General features: G+C 34.5%; 1 protein-coding gene across 4 annotated transcripts in view; it reads left to right on the top strand.

The window, feature by feature from the left end:
* The window catches only part of LOC124425529 (homeobox protein HMX1-like), a 21,842-nt gene extending 2,256 nt beyond the window's left edge, over positions 1-19,586 (top strand). For all 4 annotated transcript variants that reach the window (XM_046965985.1, XM_046965983.1, XM_046965984.1 and 1 more), the window contains exons 2-4: positions 1-325; positions 13,649-13,845; positions 17,079-19,586. The exon at positions 1-325 is cut by the window's left edge. In XM_046965985.1, coding sequence (XP_046821941.1) covers positions 1-325; positions 13,649-13,845; positions 17,079-17,324 — 768 coding nt within the window. In that variant the 3' untranslated portion in view covers positions 17,325-19,586. The remainder of the gene's footprint in view (positions 326-13,648; positions 13,846-17,078) is intronic.
* The last annotated feature ends 1,675 nt before the right edge of the window (positions 19,587-21,261 follow it).

Below are 21,261 nucleotides of genomic sequence, written 5' to 3'. Positions count from 1 at the left end.
CTCGAGGATCAAGAGATACGAAGCGTCGGCCAATCGGAAGATCTCAACGTAATGGACTCAGATTGTGAACTGGAGAGAGATCTTGAGACCGGCCAAGAGAAGGAGGAGAAATCGAGTCCGGTAGTGCCTCAGCCAATACACCCTGGGGTCCAAAGGCCCTCGCAGGGGGGGCCTTACCTAGCCGGTGCACCCGGCGCTCCTGGATGGAATCCTGCAGGATTTCCGCATTCACTTGCGAGCTTTGCCTGGTTACCCCCACCCCCTCATCCACATAATCCTCACGGACATCTTTACACACCCCATGGTGGACCAACAAGTCCTAACGGTGAGATCAATACGTTTTTTATCTTTTTCCTTCTTCGATTTCATCGTTCTCTTTTTTTATTTTTCAATTCAACTCCGTTATACTACTACACTTAATTATATATATAATATTTCTCTTTGAGTTATTCCTGAAAAATGTTTGGAAAATAAAGAAACCCGATAGATATATCTCGTATTATCCTGATGCCACACAAATTACGGGGCATGAACGATTCACCAAGTTTAATCCACGATCGGGCAATCCGATGGACCTCACGCGAACCCAATAAATATAATAGCAGGTTCCGTTTTCTTTTAATCGTGTCACGAGGTCTCGAACTAGACGATTACTTTACGAGGTATAAAGAAGTAAAGTCGGTTTACTACTTATAGTTCAAAATTTTTCTTTCATCCACCTAAAAATTTTTATCTCATTTATTACGCAAGTAAAAAGAAAATCTTTTAATATTGTATATCGTATTAATAAAGTAATTATAAATATCGGCGAATAATATTATTCTTACAATTTCTTTTTTCTCTTTTCTTTTTTTTTTCTTTTTTTTCATACTCGCACAATCATCGAACTTAAGTACTTACGTACTTATTTAACTTAGTTACATATATACGTTCTACTTATTTCGAGGAGAAGATCATTTCTGGATTAGATTATTTTTATCCTGGCTTTAAAATTTATTAATGGTTTTTATAAAAAAAAAGGAAAAAGAAAATCCGATTATATAGATAGATATTTATAAATGAATATATATATATATATATATATATATATATATATATATACAATATATAAAATATCTAATAACAAACATTAATATTAATACGTACAATAAAACGACATCAAAAATGGAATTTTATAGAGCAAAACAGAAAAAGAAAGAGAGAGATAGAGAGAGAGAGAGAGAGAGAGAGAGAGAGAGAGAGAAAGAGAGAAAGAGAGAAAGAAAGAAAGAGTCGATTCGTGCTGCAGATCGCGACAATGTCGATGATTAGGCGGAAAACGCGAGCTCCTAATGCGGCTCGCACGACATTCGCGGCACGATTCGCGGAGAGACCATAACGTTCGATATTAGCGAGCTGTGGTCACGCGAACTTCGTGCATTATCGGTTCTTACGTGTGCCAATGAATTCGCATGTAAGTACGAGAACTTGTTCGAAGGGAAATCATGATTGAAGTCTGGAACTCGGAAGAACACCAGGAGCCTGCCTGGATAACTTTTCTTTCATTCTTATTTTTTTTTTGTTTTCTTTATTTTTTCTTAATGAAATTCTTACGACAAGATCAAGAATATTCGGACCAGTAATTCGCAGTAATTCACGTTGCTGTGGATAGGTATATTAAATTATAAAAGAAAATAAAAAGAAGATGAAAAGATAAAGGAAAAAGAAATAATAAATAAAGAACTCGTAAACTGATTCGTGGTACAGGTGCTCGAGTAAGATCTATGTATCTATTAAATACGAGCTTGAAAATTTCATTATCGATTTATAAAACGTGAATAATAATAATTATTATTATTATTAGTATTTTTTTATTATTATTATTATTTTTATTATTATTATTATTATTATTATTATTATTATTATTATTATTATTATTTCTTTTTTCTTTTTTTACTTCTCTTTTTCTCTTTCCTCATTCATTACTCGAATCATTAATCAATATTTTCGCGTGATCGTTAGTCATTATTACCTCGGAACGATTCTCATTATTAAATATCTTTTTGAAATACCTTAATCGGGATCGATTCGATTACTCGATATAGTGTGATTTTTACAGAGAATTTCAAAGAGAACTCAAGAACCAATAATATTTTCTTCTCTCTTTTCTTTCCTTCATTCTATGTCTAATCACGTTCTAAGATCCGATAACGATAAACAAATCATTTACATATTATCATCATTAGGAATAAAGTATTTTTACGTCGAAATCGTTCTCAGAAAGGTAAACGAAATGTTAGGGAAAAAGAAAAAGAGAAGAAAAAAAGGAAAAAAGAAAGAAAAAAGAAGTCGTTTGAAATATAGATATACTCAGGCCTTTCCCCGCGAATCGCAGAGCGAACTCGTCACGAAGTTTCACTGACTTTCTTCAATTCCATCCACGACGCTCTTTGCCTATCGAGCATGGTGTGGTGTTCCGTCGTCTAACTTCGAAAGCACGTCGAGAATAGAGAATCTAGGCTATCGGAACGCGAGTAGCCTTCCACGTCTGTTCTAACGATTTCTGGAAAAGTCAAGTTTTCTTCCTACCTGAGAGCTACCTAATTTCTCTATTTTCGAATCTAACGAATGTCACTACTCTCAAATAAGTCGGTAAATGCACCGACTATTAAACTTATCTGATTAAAGAAAAAAAAGATATATATATATATATATATATATATATATATATATATATATATATATATAAGGAGGGAATGGTTACGACATACCTAAGTTAAATTTGATTTTTTAGTAAGAAGAGAGACCGATATATATTTTTTTCTTTTTTTTCTTCTTCTTCCTTTTCCTCATCTGCATATAACTGTTAATCGTAAAATAGATTATATAATGAAATCCGTTGAATTCACATCGTGTCGTATCGGGTAAGAGGGGTTAATTAATAAACATAACTTATTGTTACCATTGTCGAATAATGTCTCACGTAACTCGATAATCTAAATAACTATATATATGTACATATACTTATGTCATAGTCCAAGGTTTTATTATATCAATTTATCAAAATATTTAAATAAGAGCTTGTAATAATTCAAAATATAATTTTGTTAAACGTGGAATTAAGATAAAGAAACATGGCTAGGTAGGTGGGGTGGTAAATCTGTCGAGCGTATGAAATAATCGTTCGTTCAATTAAAGGAACTGGTTGAGTTCTGGCGTGGGTTCTCTCACTCTCATTCTCTCTCTTTCTCTCTTATTCTCTTTCTTTCTTTCTTTCTCTCGCGAATCGTTTCATGCACGAGCAAACCTTACTGGAGCCAGGCATCGATCCGGACTCGAGCCCACAACGACGAACAAAGCTCCACCTTATGGCTCCGACTCTATCATCCATACCTGTTAACTTTAATTGACAGTTTACTTTAATGACAGTCACCTTATAGACGCTTACTCTGGAAAACATTGCCGGCTTGGGGTGACCATTATACTAGCGCTTAACAGTAGGTATATCTCGGCACATAAACACGAACAAAAGTGGATGTCCGGATATCTCTCTCTCTCTCTCTCTCTCTCTCTCTTGCTCTCTCTCTCCCTCTCTCTCTCTCTCTCTCTCTCTCTTTCTCTCTCTCTCTCTCTTTTATATATATATATATATAGATACAATTAGAAATGAGAAACTTAACTTTAGGATCGTTGCATTATATATAGATATATATAGAGGTTGGTAAATAGTTATATATTATACATAATAGCTAACTTGAACATTATTATCCCCAAATACCAAGGACCGTGGGCAATAAATAACACCGTTAGAACACGAGTACTGTTCGTGAGTTGGCTTTTCTCGTTTCGGCATCGACTCCTTTGCTTCTCCTTCTCGTCTCGCTGGACCAGACTACTAGGTACTACCTACTTACGGACTTTAGTAATATAAATAGACGGTCGCGATTCGTGGGATAGGAACGAATGTATTCGAGCAATCGCAGGAAAAACGTATGCCGCGATGATTTGTTAGGATCGTGTATTTTCTTCCAAAGAAAAAGAAAAAAAAGAAAGAAAAAAGACAAAGAACAAAAAAATACAAAAGCGAAAAATTCAACGAGCTTATAAAAAATATTGAGTATGATGTACTTAAGAAGAAAAAGAAAAAGGAGAAAAAAGATGTTTCCTAAAAAAAAAAAAAAAGAGAGAAAGAAATAAAAAGAAAGAAAAAGATGTTAGAAACGTAATAAAAAAAATTGTTGCAGTTATTGCGAAAAATTCCAGCATCTTGGTCAATCATAACAAGTACTTCAACGAACATATATTATTACATTATTACGTACTACGTACTATTTACAAAAATATTTGTTTACTTTTTGCTTCTAACACACTGTACCTTTCAAGATCTTTAATTCCTTCGACTTAGCGTCGGTAATAATCAGCGGCATAACAAAGTGATACAACAACAAATAACAGAAACGAGCGTGGTTATATCTCTGAAACATACCTATTTCTTTTCCCTAACTCGAGCGAAATTGTAGTTCACGCGTAATGAGAAACTCGCGGCGCTTCCGAGAAAGAACTAAGACCATTACGGAACTCTATGTCTGTCTGTCTGTCTGTCTATCTGTCTCTCTCTCTTTCTCTCTCTCTCTCTCTTCCTTTTCTCGACATGAGTAAGTATATAAAAGTTCGTCATTGTTGAAGCTTCTACCATTGGCTCTCGGTACGGGTGGCAAAGGTACACACGAGTTCTTGGTCGAGTGTATATTTTCTTGACGTCTTGAGAAAACGAATGAGAAAGAGTAAGAAAAAGATAAAAAGAAAGAGAGAGGTAGAAAGAGAGAGAGAGAGAGAGAGAGAGAGAGAGAGAGAGAGAAAGGAGATATTACTCCTTCGGTGGAGGAGGAGTCGTACACCGTCGAGCATGATAGAGTCATACATAACCGAGAGCATCCATAATGCATTCAAGGAAGCCAGGGTAAAAACTGCCCTTGTTTGGTTCGCCTTGGCACACCCAGCTTCCTTCCTTCGCGACGTCATTCTTTTTGTCGATGATAACGACAAACCACTTGCCCTCTACTTCTCTCTCTCTCTCTCTTTCTCTCTCTCACTCACTCATTCACTCACTCACTCACTCACTCACTCACTCATTCTAGTTATCTATGTTTTTCATCTGAGATGCTCCAAGCCTGTTCGCGTGTCCTCTCTCTCTCTCTCTCTCTCTCTCTCTCTCTCTCTCTCTCTCTCTCTCTCTCTTTCTGTCTTTCTCTACTTCTCCTTCTTTCTCCACAACCCCCTTTTTCTTTTCACCATCAGAGCGCGAGACCAATTACCCGTGCTATCCGAAGCAAAGTGTACAGGGTTGTGAGTCTCCCGCGCACCTCCTCCTCTCTTCAACTCGTCCGAACTCCGTCGCCGCCATCTTTATACACTCCAGCCCGTTACCTCTCCTGGATGCCAACCCACGATCGATATTTTGTACCGCGGATTTTCTTCCGACTAATCGTTACCCGTTCTCTTTCTTTTTCTTTCTCTCTTTCTCTCTCTCTCTCTCTCTCTCCCTCTTCCTCTTTCTGTCTCTCTCTTTCTGTCTCTCTCTTTCTCTCTCTCTCTTTCTCTCTTTTGCTCTCTATTTTGTTATTTTTCATTACTTCTCATGAACGAGTTTCTTCGATCGTTCCATATCTTTTTAAAACGACGTAGAAGAACTTTTCTCTCTATCTCCCTCCCTCCCTCCCTCTCTCTCTCTCTCTCTCTCTCTCTCTCTCTCTCTCTCTCTCTCTCTCTCTCTCTCTCTCTGATTCTCTCTCTGTATCTGCTCTAGCGTTAAAAGTCGTCCTTATAGAATTTTTCTATCAGCGCGTGCGTCTCTCGGAATTCTCGCATCGTGTCTTCCCGTGTTCACCGACAAACCGTCCAACGACTACGTCGTTCAGTTTTAATAACGATCGCAATGCTCCAAGCTTCCACTTTTTCCAAATGCGTGGAATCATTTTCGAACGAAAGTCAACATAAGTCTTTTTCTTCTTCTTCTTCTTCTTCTTCTTCTTCTTCTTCATCGTTTATGAGTATTTCTTAAAAAAATTATTTCTCCAAAGAATGTTTAAATGACGTTTACGTGTTATATTTACGAGTAATTTTTGTCAAACAAAACATTAACATGAAAAACAAAATAGAAAGAAACAAGAAAAAAGGAAAAAGACAAGAAAAGAAAAAGGAAACACCTTGAATAATTAGGACAATAATTCATAATTTTCATGAATTTCATGAATGAATATGAAAAAAAAAATGAAAAAGGGAGAAGAAAATAAAGAAAGAAAGAAAGAAAAAATTAAAAAAAGAAAATGTCTGGGGGACCAATTTGTAAAAAACGTTAGACATTAAAAATATTAAATGTTTTAAATGTTTAAAAGAGATTAAATAAAATTGCTTTTACTCTTCCTTTCTCTCTCTTTCTCTCTCACTCTTTTTTTCTCAAAAAATGATGATTCAATTTTAGGACGGCGATTAAACTGAATATATTGAAACGGCCTGTGTGTGTGTATGTGTATGAGAGAGAGAATGAGAGAGAGAAGAGGAAGAGAGTGAGAAAATAAGAAAGATACAAAGATGCTAAAAGAAGTGAAAATATCGATTCCGATGAATCAAATGGAAAAACGATTACAACGCGACAATCACGCGAGAAACGCTCGATCAAATAATTCTCTCTGTTGGCTTACCGACTTGAACCGGTTCTTTATCGTGTGGTACGAATTTTCAGTTATTTCGTAGATAGCGAAGAGACGACACACGAAATTCCGGAAATATTACATACCTACCTACCACACATTCATTTTAATGACTTCATCGAGAAGTTGATTCTTGTAATAGTGATCGAACTCTGATGCAAAGCCACTGATAAGAACGATGTAAAATTTTATGATACCTACTAGCATCAAGCATTTTACAACTTGTCTTTGAGTGTAACGCGATACGGCTTGACCATCGGCTGAATTGATTTCATTTTCTTTATGGAACTTTATCTTCCTTTAAATTATTGCCATTTAACAACGACATTGAATACATATAACTTATGTATACATACACATACATATACGCACACACACACATGCACAAATACATATATAAATATCATGTAGGTTAAACAGGTTACTTAGCATTTAAACTATCTATCGTTGATTCAAACCTTGCTGTGATAGTTTCGGATGAAACCTATGTTGTAAATTTTCCTCTCAAAAATATTTTAAGTCCCTTGTCATAACTTATATTTTTTTGTTTCTTCTTTTCTGAAAAACAAAGAAAAACGTGTTCAAGATCAGATTTTACTCGTACATCAAAACAAAAAACTTATAAAATATTATTTTTCACGTAATTTATTGTCAATAATATAATGACTTACATATGTTTACGGTACTTACATGTATTACATGTTATTAATATGCTACATATGTACGAACCAATAGATATGTATGTATGTACGTACGCCGAATGATTTTTCGATGATACCGCAAATTTCCATGAATTTTTTTCTCCCCTCGTGTAGCTATCCTTCATTTTGTCTCTTGTCCGGGAAAAAAGCGTACAAGAAAAAAAATGAAAAAGAAACAAAAAAAAATAAAAAACAAAAAATATTCAAATCCGGAATGATTAACGAGTCCAATCATCTTCCCCGTATATGCATGCATTTATCTAAATACAAACTTGCTACACCTCGCAAACTAATTCTCTTTCTGGCAAAGGGTAGTAGATCGCGTGGAAAAAAGTGTAGATCACGTAAGAAGATACGCTTTTTAAACGTAATAAAATGTCCGGCACATACACACGCGCACACGCACACACATACGAGACTCCTTACAACGTTCGTACTTTTCCAGCCAACTAATTTGAATCGAGCACGAAACTTCTACCTGTCACTCGACGACGAGTACCGCCCATAGACTGACGAGATAAATGCTTGAAACAAGGTTGTTGACGTTCGCACGACGACGACAACCACTAACGTCCTTTGTTTTTATTTCTTTTACATTTATATGTATGTATTTATGTATTACATCAATGTCGTCGAACGAAAAACAAATCTTTTCTTGCTATTCTGTAGTAGTAATTTTCTTTCTTTTTTTTTTTTATTTTTTTTATTTTTTGTTTATTTAAACAGTACCTTCATTTCAACGGATATGTATAATTATTATAATTAAGTTAAGGGTTAAATAATTATTAATCAAAAGATTTTCAATGGACATTTCAAACGTATTTTTTTCATGTATCTTTAATTTTTTATCGACGTCGTAAATATCGAAGAGGCAAAAATTTCACGGCAAGTACTTGCAAGATTTTTTTTTAACGATCCATCTCCACGACGACAAGTGATTGAGCAGATATATGAGAAATTTCTTTTTTTTTCTATAAAAAGTAAATAAAAAAAAAAAACGAGTTTTAATCGCTAAGAAAACATTCGATGGAAAGTTTACGACGAAAAAGAATTCATTTATTATAACGAGTATTATTTTGTTATGAATTATGATAAAATTCTAAATCGACGAAATATTTTATCCAATCAATCGATTAATTTCATAGTTTAGCATTCGAATAATTCGAATTAAGTAATTGTACATTTGAAAAGTTTCGACGGACGTTTCTTTCGAAATAAATATAAAGTGGGGAAATAATTTTTGATAAATTGAAAAGGAAGAAAAGAAAAAAAGGAAAAAAGTAATACGGAATGAGCAAACAAAATTTTGATTCTTTTTTTTTTTTTTAAATGTTCCGTCAAAGTTGCGAAAATCTCATTAAGCTTAAGTTTCGAACTAACCCCTCGAGGTTCGTACGAGAAAGAAACGTCTTTCTTTCGGTATCCGTAACGGTGGCTTTCGAGAATTATGAATACCGACGTCATTTATAACGCTCGAACGCCACCGTCGCATCACATCGTCCATGCACATTTATCTGACTCCGCGCGTCGAGGAACGAATTAACGAAGCCCGCCCCACGTCCCCAATGATGTTCTACAAAATATTTCGAACGATCCATCATTCATCGTGGACATAATTACCGGCGTTCGTTGCGTTCTTCGTAAAAGAAAAAGAAAACAGAAAGAGAAAACGAGAAAGAAAGAGAGAGAGAGAGAGAGAGAGAGAGAGAGAGAGAAATGAAAGAAATCAAAGCACACAAGTATTGCATTAGTGTGTGTGTGTGTGTGTGTATATATATATATTATGCAAGTAAATGAGCGTGTGTTAGTATATGTACGAGGATCTTTAGTTTGTTTCTATACACCACCGCGAAAAAGATATTCGTTAATGCGTTAATTAGTCTTGCGACAGGCCACGTTAATGTTTCCTCTTTTTCAAAAACACATTTTCTACAATTTAACCTTCCAAATGTTCTCTTTGAAACGTGGGAAAAAGGGACATTAAAGATGTTCTTATACGAACTAATCCAATTATCTACGTATCCATTAAAAGAGTGTACTTCAACAAAGTAATAATTATTCGCTTGAAAGTTATTATATAATATGGCAAAACAATTCTCTCTCTCTCTCTCATTTTCTCTTTGTTTCTTTTTTTTATATCATATTAACAAAAATGACTAACAAAATAATATTTTATTTTAATTCTTCAAACTTATTATATAATATTTTATTTCATCTTTTTATCTGTCTCCCTTATCTCGAATAAATTAATCATCGGACATAAAATTAGATTAATCGAGATCGATGAAACGAAGAAAATAAAATAAGAACTAAGAAAATTGAGAACCTGAACAATTGTAACGGAAAAGAAAGAGTGCGAGAGGGAGAGAGTGCGAAAGAGAGATAAATAGAAAGAGAGAAAGAAAGAAATAATTACTTAATTAGTCTATCTTAAGATATACACGATAATGTAAAAAAGGAAAAAAGACATATTCTACCGTTCTCGTAATTTTTAACTATAAATAAAATTCAAAGACAAAAAACGAATGTACATATTCTTCGACGTTGTCTCATTCGTCTGATTCGTCGTTGAAGAAAGAAAGATTTTCTTGTTAATTCAAGATATTGATCAATCGATCGATTGTTATCTTCAATCTTGATATTTTCTCTTTTCCAAATTCAAATTTCAAATTCGTTTGATTTTTCTTTTTCTTTTTTCTTTTCTTTTCTTTTCTCTTTATCAGAAAAATTTATTACTAAAGATAGGAAAATTATCCTCAAATACCACCACCGCCATCTTTAAAATAATGTACAAATTATTCAACGTTATATATATATATATATAGAACTTTTTTCAATTTTTTTTCTTTCCTTCTTTAATGTGTTAATATATCTATAATCGCATATACTTATAGAATTATTAACGACTATAATATTATAATATAGTTTATTAACATATATATTATTAACATATAAACATATAAATAAAAATTCAATATGATCGAATTATAATTCATAATAATCGAATAGATATATGTAATTTTAATTTAAATTCTCGTTCGCGCATGAATTTAATATAAGTAAAAATCCTTAAGGAAAGGTAAAGAAGTTTAAGAATTAAAAATAATCGTCAAGGATATCGAACGAATTCCATTCAAAAAAATTACTCTCTTAATTAAATTCACCGTTCGTTAAAAATATAACTAAAAATATAACTAATATAACTAACTGTCTTTCATTTAGTTCACACATAAAAATATATCGATTTAACGTCATTAAACATGTTATTATTCTACGCCACTAAATCGAACTATTCAACTTAATGAATGTCACACAAGTAGATGTGATATAAATATGTGATATATTCCTTTATAAAAAAAAAAACATAAATTTTAATCGGCCGTTCGTCTCCAGTAGAATTTACTTATTCATTATCACTAATTAACATAATTCTAATAAGAATCGATTAGAAGGTATAACAGACGTAACATTTATCGAATAGATAATTATTACACGTGGAATTGAATATATATATATACATGTAATATATGTATATATATATATATTATATATATATATATTATATATATATATATATATATATATATATATATATATGTAGATGTAGAGAGTGAAAGAACATCTCATATATTTTATTAAATAGATTTTGGTGTAGATAGCTACCTGTCAAATTTGAACAAACAAAAAAATATTAAAAAAAGAAAAAAATAATAATAAAGAAACGAACAAAACAAAATAGAAACATGTAAGTATCTACCCACTACATATATATCCGTTCCGTTCCGTTTCAAGTGAATATTAATGATCGAACGAAAGAACGATTACATAATATATAATATTATAAGCAATCTTTCGACACGCGTCAATCCAATACATAAATCTGAAGGATAATTCATAAAAAAAAATAAATAAAAAAATAAAAAAAGAGAAAGAAAAGAAAGAAAAAGTGAAAAAAGCGAAATAGAACCATTCTCTCATCTCGATGTCCATTGGTGAGCCGGTTCAAGTCGAGAATCTTAAATACAGCGAGAGAGAGAGAGAGAGAGAGAGAGTGTGTGCGTGTGTGTGTATGAGAGTGAGAGTGCCTGTGTATGTATGTAAGAGTGAGAGAGATAGAAAGACAGGAATAGATATATACTGCTCATAAGACGTTCGAACGTTTAATTAGCAGAAATTAATTAGTGTCCGCGAGAAACATATTGATTTGATCGTTCTCTCTCTTTCTCTCTCTCTCTCTCTCTCTCTCTCTCTCTCTCTCTCTCTCTCTCTCTCTCTCTCTCTCTCTCGGCTCAGTAACGTTTCTGTTGCCGCCACCTCCACCGTGCGAATATGGCGAACTGGTTACGATACGCGAAATGGCCTCGTGATATCTCGCGCGAAAAGGAATAAGAAGAAAAAAAGAAGAAAGAAAGAAAAAAAAAGAAAAGAGAGAAAGAGAGTAAGAGAGAGAGAAAGAAGAGCTTTTAATGACACGTACCGTTCGTATTTCACGCTATCCTTTTTTGGAAATTGAGAACGTCGTCCTCTTCCAACGATCCTTCGAAAATCGTTTCTTAACGACCAAAGATATAAAATATTTCAATTCAGATATTTTTATTCGTTCGATGACATTGTATTATACCAAAATAAAATCGACATTAACGATCTCGAAAAATTGATAATCGTCATTTCCATTGGCGAATAACGAGTTCTATAAAGTCGTTTTCCTCTTCTAATTTTTTTTCTCTCTTTCTCTCTTTTTCTCTCTCTCTCTTTTCCTCCCACTATAAATATATATGTTCTTTTTTAATTTTATCTTTCTTTCTTTTTCTTTCCTTTTCTTATTTTTTTCACCAATATGCCTCGACGATCGTCTTTCGTATATCGCATGTTAATCACACAATCGACCGGCAAATCTTCGTTCATCGTCGTCGTCGTCGTCGTCGTCGTCGTCGTCGTCGTCGTCATTGTCGATAAGAGCAAAGATAAATTTTCTTCTAGAGGCCGTTCAACATTTAATTAGCAGAAATTAATTAGCGTCCCGTAGAAACATATTGATCGGTTATGTGCACGGAATAGCCGAGTCGTAAACGAAAGAGAGAAAGAGAGAGAGAGAGAGAGAGAGAGAGAGAGAGAGAGAGAGAGAGAGAAAGAGAAACAGAGACAGACTGACAGACAAAGACAGAGACAGCGAAATAGCAAGACAGTAAGAGAAAGACAGAGAGAGAGAGAGAGAGAGAGAAGTAGTCATCGTCTCTGTTCGCCAGTCGTTGGTACACGAAATGGGGGAAGAGATGCTAGCACGAGAATGGAAGACGTAATACCCGATGTCGCGACAGGTCCCGCTCGACAATGCCGGCGCAGGCCTTTCCTTTTTTGTCGATCGTCGATCGTTAATTAGCGCTCGGAATCCACGCTTGTCCCCTTCGTTTGCCACGAAATCGTCATCAGTTCGTCGAACAATATCTGTCGAAAAAACTTTTTATCGTGATCCCTAAGAGTCCTGGAATCCTTTATCGCAATTTCAAAAAATAGATAGGATCGAAAATTTTATCTAAAGTTTTATAATTCTACGATCGTTTTATTTTACGCCCGGAAAAGTAAAAGAACTGGAAAAAAGGAAAATAAATATACATATACGACCTTGGATAATTCGATCTCTCGAAGGACCTTCGAATTTGTTGGAATTAATATCCTTCGTACGTAACTAGAAACATTTATATTTATAAAATATTGATCCTTATTATTAATTTTTTGATTCATGAATGTGTTGTATAGATTTGATACTTATCTATAAAATAAGATAATTAATAATAAAAATTTTCTATCTTCTCGATTGAAAAATCTTCATAACGTTTCTTCTCTTCTACAATCCGTCGAATTCGATCCGTCGAATTAGAGAAAAAAGAAAAAAAAAATTTCTGGAATATTTCAAGCTCGTTAGATCCAAACAATTCTAATGCAATTGAAACATTTTAGACACTTTACCATGCTTGATAGTATATCATTTAAGTTGATATTTGTAAATAACCAAGGAATGTATTACGATAACAATGCGTTTATTTAATAACTAATAAAGTATAATTAATAAAAAAAAAATATCTAATATTATAATTTTGCACGTATGTATGTATGTCGCATAAATAAGCGTTTCGTTTTAGTTCAACAAACATTAGTGTTTACTTGCGAAACGTCATTTATTTCTTTATTTATTGTATTATGAATAATATAAGTTTTGAGTATCAATAGTTCGAAATTGGTGATTGATGTTAATTTCAGGTGATCTAAGACTACCAGGTCCAGGTCCAGGTCCGGTACGTTGCACCCTGCGGAAGCACAAACCAAATAGAAAACCGAGGACGCCGTTTACTACACAACAGCTGTTGTCTTTGGAGAAAAAATTTCGAGAGAAGCAATACTTGACGATAGCCGAACGTGCGGAATTCTCGTCGTCCCTTCATCTCACGGAAACGCAGGTGAGAGTGAGTCGTGAAAGGATATAACCCAACATATCTAATCAAACACAATGTACTATCAAGGATGTTATTCTTATGTGTGTGTGCGCGTGTGTGTGTATGTGTGTGTGTGGGCGCGCGTGTGTGTATGTGTGCGTAATGTATATACATAAGTATCATCGATGTTATCTGGTGTATGTACTTGAACCTGAACAAGATAAATGCGATGCATAAATTATTTTAACAAGTACGACCACACGTAATATGTACTTATACACATATACGTATGTAAATAATACAAATATACATATACTCGTGTATTCAAATATATACATTTCAACATCTGTGTGTGTGTGTGTGTGTGTGTGCGTGCGTGCGTGTCTGTGCGTGCGTGTGTGTGCGTGTGTGCGTGCGCGTATGTGTGTGTATGTATGTATGTATATATATATATATATATATATATATATATATATATATATATACAAATCGTTGAGAACCGAAAGTGAAATGGTTAATACCAACGACTCTTTTTATCGATTTAAAATGGATCGGAATAATTATCGCGATAATAGTGAGAACAGTGAGTCAGCGGAAGCCAAGTGGTATTTGGCCAGGGCAGAGAGAGAGAGAGAGAGAAAGAAACAGAAAAAAAAAGATATATCAGGCCGAGAGATCCGGTCGAGATTAAGATTATCGAGTCATAATATGTTCGATGAATCTCCCGACACATGTCAGGATTCAACCAGGACCAATATCGTAGGATTATTTGTCGAAAGTCAATCACATGTTGGGTTCGAACATACCTCTTATAATTACCCTACTAAGATTCGAGAAGAAAAAAAAGAACAAAACGAGCGAAAATAATGAAGAAAGAGAGAGAGAGAGAGAGAGAGAGAGAGAGAGAGAGATTGAAAAAGAGCGTATGTGTGCATTCATTAAATGATTATAAACGAACATGACGGGGAGATAGGCGCGATGAAAATTAGCTTTTTAAACGTGGAACGTAGATGAAAGATGGATCCGACACAATATTATAAAATTATCATAATTATTGAGAGAATCCGCAGGAAAGATAATCGCACCATATAAGGCCCTTACCCTTCTCTTCGTTCCTTCATTCTTCTTCTTCTTCTTCTTCTTTCTCTTTTTCTTTTTCTTTTTTTCCTTTTTCTTTTTCTTTCTTTTGCCTTCGTTCATTTTTTTTTTTATTTCACGTTTCCTTTACTCACCTTCAACGGATCGAAAAGGAAAGGAAAGAAAAAAAAGAAAAAGAGAAAGAGAGGAAAAGGAAGAGAAAGAGAGGAAAAGGAAGAGAGAGAGAAAGAAAGAGAGAGAGAGAGAAAGAAAGAGAGAGAGAGAGAGACCCTTCAGCGTATTTATTTCAGGCAATGTGTTTGCCTTTCCTTATGACTCGTGTAAGCGTCGAGAAGATACCCAGTCGTATGAACGTTATCGCTTGGCTAGCGTGTTAAGATACACTTTGCGCATTCATTACAATGAATCAGACGAAATGAAGCTTCGTCGCATTCATTTGCTTAGATAAGCTACGATCATCACTTAAACTTTCTCTCTCTCTCTCTCCCTCACTTTCTCTCTCTCTCTCTCTCTCTCTCTCTCTCTCTTTCTCTTTCTCTTACTCACGAAAACCCTTTCGCACAGTAGTTTCGTACATATACACAGATATATAGGTAAGTATATATATAGATAGATGAATACGTATATATACATACGTATATACGTATGTATGTATGTATGTATGTATGTATGTATGTATGTATGTATGTATGTATGTATGGTACATCCGTCATGGACACTCCTTTTGTTACGTTTTATTCTCGAGGGAAGAAACGAAAGTCAACGATTTAAGTTATGCTCGCGACGCTCCTGTTAAATTATAATATCGTTGACTCAACACCCAACGGGATTCGATCAAGAGAGAAAAAAAAAGAAAAAAAAAAGAAAAAGAAAACAAAAGAAAGAAAGCAAAAAAATGATTAAAGTTTAACGATACATGATTAAATTCGATTTCGCATGATATTTTATTATCTGTTGCTTATTTTCTTTCTTTCTTTTTCTTTTTATATATATTTTTTTTTCATTGCATCAATTGTCTCCTCAATTCTCCTAATCGTTAAAAGTTACTTATACACTTAGTCGAACATGTGTTTTCTTTTTTTCTTCCTCCTTCTCTTCTTCCTTTTCTTGTTTTTCTTCTTTTTTTTTTCTTTTTTTTTTTTATTCTTAAATGAGCGATTCTTGGCTCGCATGAATCAATTCGCTCATAAGAAACACCGATTTAGCAATAAGGAAAGAAAATGCTTCGTCTAAATCGTAGCTCCGAGCTACCGGAAATTCTTCTTATACGTCAGGTAAATTTGACACGTTCGCTTAGGTAGTCGTTCGCGAGCCTTACCAACTAACTCATACCGGCTTAAACATTTTCTAATACATACATATATACATATATACATATATACATACATACGTACATACATACATATATGAATACATGTATACATATATAGACAGTATAGATACATGCATAGACTGACAGCGTAGCAAGACCGACAGTTTCTACGATACCTAATCCGTTCGTTACTTTCACCTATTTGAAACTACTAATTACGAGAGCCATATAACACCCGCAGCGAAATCGCACGCGATCGTACGCGTTCTCATATTTGGCTTAGGTCGTTCTCGTACGCCGCTTCATCGTCGTGTTAACAGCGTGTTAACAACCACGTAGACGTTATTCGTTAACGCGTTACCTATAATCATACCAGATAGCTAAGTACCCGACCACATTCGTGCTTTTGCACTTGCATCTGTAGTCTCTCTGTTGACAAATCGTCAATCGAAAATGATCCTAGAATATTTCGAATGTTCATTGGTTATAGAGGTAAGAGTCCAGAAAAAAAAAGAAGAAAAAAAGAAAATATTAAGTTAGATAAAATAACAAATATTTATATATATATATATATATATATATATATATATACATATAATTTTTTCATATATGTATATATATTATTTCATTATATATAATTATTTCATACAAATATCCTGTCGTTCGTTAAACGATATTCAAAATTAAATACAGTTATAAATCTCATTTACTCAATTCCAATGCCTAAATGAATGAATAAATAAATTAAAAAGAAAGAAAAAGAAAGAATAAAAAAGAAAATTATAAAAGAAAATTAAAAATCAGTCCTATTTTCATCCGATCATTTTCTGTTTTAATATTTTTCCAGGTGAAGATCTGGTTTCAAAACAGACGTGCGAAAGCGAAGAGACTCCAAGAGGCCGAAATAGAGAAGCTTAGACTATCGGCAAGGCCCCTTTTGCACCCGAGTTTCGGTTCGGGCCTGATGTTCTCGGGCGTTGGTCCTCCTGGTACACCAGGAGTGCCACCCTTTATAGCAGCGGCCATGGCTAGGCACACCCATGCGGCCGCGGCGGCAGCCATGTTCATGGGGCCCCCTGGACACAGGCCTTAATAAGGCGGACTCGTTCGACCTTCGTCGTCATCTTCATCTTCGTCTTCTTCGTCGTCGTCGTTGTCGTCGTCATTGTCGTCGTCGTCGTCATCGTCGTCGTCGTCGTTGTTGTCGTTGTCATCGTTTCTTGCGGTTGGCCCAACTACAAGCATCCGAACAGTTTTAGTTTACCGAAGGAACTCGTACCGAATGGAACATTCGTTATTCGGAGTTATTCTCCAAAGTGTGATCCATTTTATTATCTCCTATTTTCCTTAATCCATTTCTTTCGACTCCTATCGATCTCTTTATCACCTTTCATTACAACGTTTTGATAGACATCAGTGGAGGGAGAGGAGAACGATGAGAGAATTGTGAAAATAAGAAAAAAGAAAAAGTTTGTACGATTGCTCGTTTGTCGCGAAGAAGCAAATTTTTATTTTTTTTTATTTATTTTTATTTTTTATTTTTTCAAACGTACAAAACAACCTGGTCTAGGACTCTTCCTCCTTCTTCTCTTTATCCTCCTAGTGGTGAACAACCGAGTGTTCCTATGGAATAATCGAAAATAGAAGAGGAACGTGTGTAAAGTTGATTAAATATAAAAAGGAAGATTTAATTCGATGTCTCGAAGATTGAAGAAAGAACACTACTTGTCAAGTTTAACCAAATGATCGGCCAATTAATCTTAAGGATAATATCGATCCATTTCTTTTTTATTTTTTTTTTTTTTTTTATTTTTCTCAAGTTCTCTTTTTTTATATTCATATATACATATACATACACATGTTTGATTGAGAGACTTAACATCCTTTTACTCGTGTTTAGCATTTATTCGTGGCATTTTTCGATCTCGTAATCCCAAGAATGAAAAATTAGTGAACTGGAAGAAGGGACGATGGGAGAAGGAAAGATATGGAAGAATGAAAGAAAAAAAAAGAAAAAGAGAAAAACAAACAGCAAAGAGAGAAAAGAAAAAAAATTGTGACGAGAGTCCAGAAATCAGGAGAGACCAGACTTTCTTGTGAACAGGAGGAGGAAAGGAAAGAAAAAAAAACAAATAACATCTGTACGAGGAAAAAACCATAATGCACATAAATGTAAATAAAAATATCTCTCCGTTCGCTCGATAATCGATAGGTATGGTAATATGTATAATACGTATGTACTTACGTGAGTGTACTTATGTATATATAGGAGTGTGTCCTCTGTGGACGTGTGTTTGTGTGTGTGCATGTATATAATACGATTCGATTTCGATGCAATTAACAAATGGATAAATAGATCGTCCGACGATAATCTAAAACTGTAATGGAGAAAACAAAAAAACGAATAACGTAAGCGAGGAAGACGAAAAAGAAAAAAAGAAAGGAAACAAAGAAGTAGAAGGAAAAGAAAGAAAAAAGAATTTTAAAAAGAGAAGGGAATATAGAACTGGGGGGAAGGGCTGTGAGGCTAATGGGAAAAGAAAATGAGAGATTCGTTCTCATTCGTAATTCGTATATTTCCACCTATCGTCATTCCTATGTACCACATATTTACTTATGTAAGTAAAAGTACTTACGTAGATTGATGCCGATTTTTACGATTCCAATGATAGGAATCGAATGTCTCATTCATCACTTTAAAAGACGCGAGAAAGAGAATATCGGAACCGCGAAAAACATGTTTGTAGTTTCTCGAATAAATAGATTTGAACGGTCGTTTTTATTGTTTATGCATCTCTCGCAATGGTGTACATAGTATGAAAGAAACGAATTTCTTCATTTATCGCGAGGAGACACCACGGAGACTTTATAATTGGGTGGGCAACGAAAAAGAAACAATGAAGGATGATAATACGTTTGTATATAATCTAATTGAGATGTGTGCAATGTGTATGCGTGCGTCTGAGAGAGAGAGAGAGAGAGAGAGAGAGAGAGAGAGAGACGGGGGAGAGATAGAGAGAGAGAGAGAGAGAGAGAGAAAGAGATATAGATAGAGATAGAAAGTGAGTGTGAAAGAGAGAGAGAGAGAGAGAACGGAAGAACGAATATGCAGATAAAATGTATAAATTATGTATGTATCTACGTGTACAATCACGGAGATCCGCCGTCGGTAAAAAAAGAAAAGAAAAAGGAAAAGAAAAAAAAAGAAAAAGAAAAATTGATTTAAAGATATTAAATAAGCGCGAAATGGTTCACGAATCGTAACCTATGGCCGCTCTGTATAAATGTAATAACATGGTAATTTATCCACAAGAAATACACATATAATAGCGAAATAAAAATCCGATTTCAATAATTAATCTCGACGTTTTATCTCGACTAACAATCGAGTTATTAATTCCTTAGAATCGTAAGTAAACAAAGCAAGTAAGTACTTACATTTATCTGGATAAATATATGTAGATAGATACTATCCATATACATACATACATAGATATATACTTAGATATCATTACACACCAATTAATCGTCCCCTTTTCGATATTTCAGAAACCAATATATATATATTGATCTTAATTTTGTTTTCTGTTTATCTTGGTTAAAAAATCTTTTTGATGATCCTTGAAAGTTGCAACCTTTGTAATTAACATGTCCTCCTATTTAGAAAAAAGAGAGTAAAGAGAGAATTGATTGTTGGCAAACGACGAGAGCGTTGATGACGCCTTAAGAAACGCGTTAACAATGACCGTATCGCAACGTCATCGAGGGATGGTGTGGAAGATTGGTAGAGAGAGAGAGAGAGAGAGAGAGAGAGAGAGAGAGAGAGAAATTCACTGGACTTATATTACGGGTTTCTCAATGAGAAAGAAAAAGAGAGATAGAGATAGAAAGAGAGAGAGAGAGAGAGACGTTTGCCGCTGCTATAAGGCAGCCGAAAGTGTCCGGTAGATAATTAGAAATATGTTAATTCGCCGTGGCCGCTAATTGGTTTTTGACTAAATTTTTTTAATTAAGTCCTAAAGCCGGGCGGCGCGCTGATTTATCGACGGCGACCGTCGGCTAATTATAAAATATATATACAAGGGATATATATCCGTGCGTGTGCGTGTGCGCATGTGCATGTGTGTTTATATATAGGGAAGGAAAACACATACGGGGACGCATGCACACAAACACACATACACAGCACACGCACACGCATAAATACGCACGCACGCACATACACATACCTATACAATTTCGCCAAAGCGTTCCTTCGTTTCATCGTCGTTATCATCGTTGTACGTTCGTGTGCGCTCGTCGCGCGCACCTGTCTTCTTCGGTGAGAATCGTGAGTGTTCTCATTGGCGTAAAATACGATCGTTTAAGTGAGCCTAGGAGCTTTACGAAAATCAATTTTCTTTTATTTTTTTTAATATTCTTTTTTCTTTTTCATTTTTTCTATGGTCGAATCGAATTATAGAACGAGCTTATAAAAAAATGTCTACGTACATACGTAGATACGCGGTTATTTCGAGAATTCATACGAGAAAATATTTTTTCCTCTACATTGATTATGTCAATAATAATTCTTTTTTTTATTTTATTTATTTTTTTCTTTCCTTTTCTTTTCTTTTAATTATATTTCCCAAACGAAAAACAATATCGACACGTACGATGACATTTCTTTCTTTTGATATTTATTTAGATTATTACAATATATGTGCAGGCGCGCGCGCGTGTGTATGAATATACATCTACCGATAAGATGATCGATGATGATAATCATCGAAAGTGATAGATATTCGAAGGTAAGAAAAGATTCGAAAAATTTGTCGAAAAACGACGCCAATGTAAGTCCCAGCGCGTGTTCATGCAGGAAACCTGGTCTTTCCTATCTGCGAAAGAATGAAAAGGGAGAGAGAGAGAGAGATTGCGGAGTTTAAAACCGACAGAGACAGAGAGATACAAAGAGAGTGATACAAAGAGAGAGAGAGAGAGAGAGAGAGAGAGAGAGAAAGAGAAAGAAAGAGAGAGATATCCGTTGTTTC

The sequence above is a fragment of the Vespa crabro genome, chromosome 7 (assembly GCF_910589235.1).
Source record: "Vespa crabro chromosome 7, iyVesCrab1.2, whole genome shotgun sequence".
In the NCBI taxonomy this organism is placed as follows: domain Eukaryota; kingdom Metazoa; phylum Arthropoda; class Insecta; order Hymenoptera; family Vespidae; genus Vespa; species Vespa crabro.
Note: the sequence above shows the minus strand (reverse complement) of the source record. Positions and strands in the feature narration are given on the sequence as shown.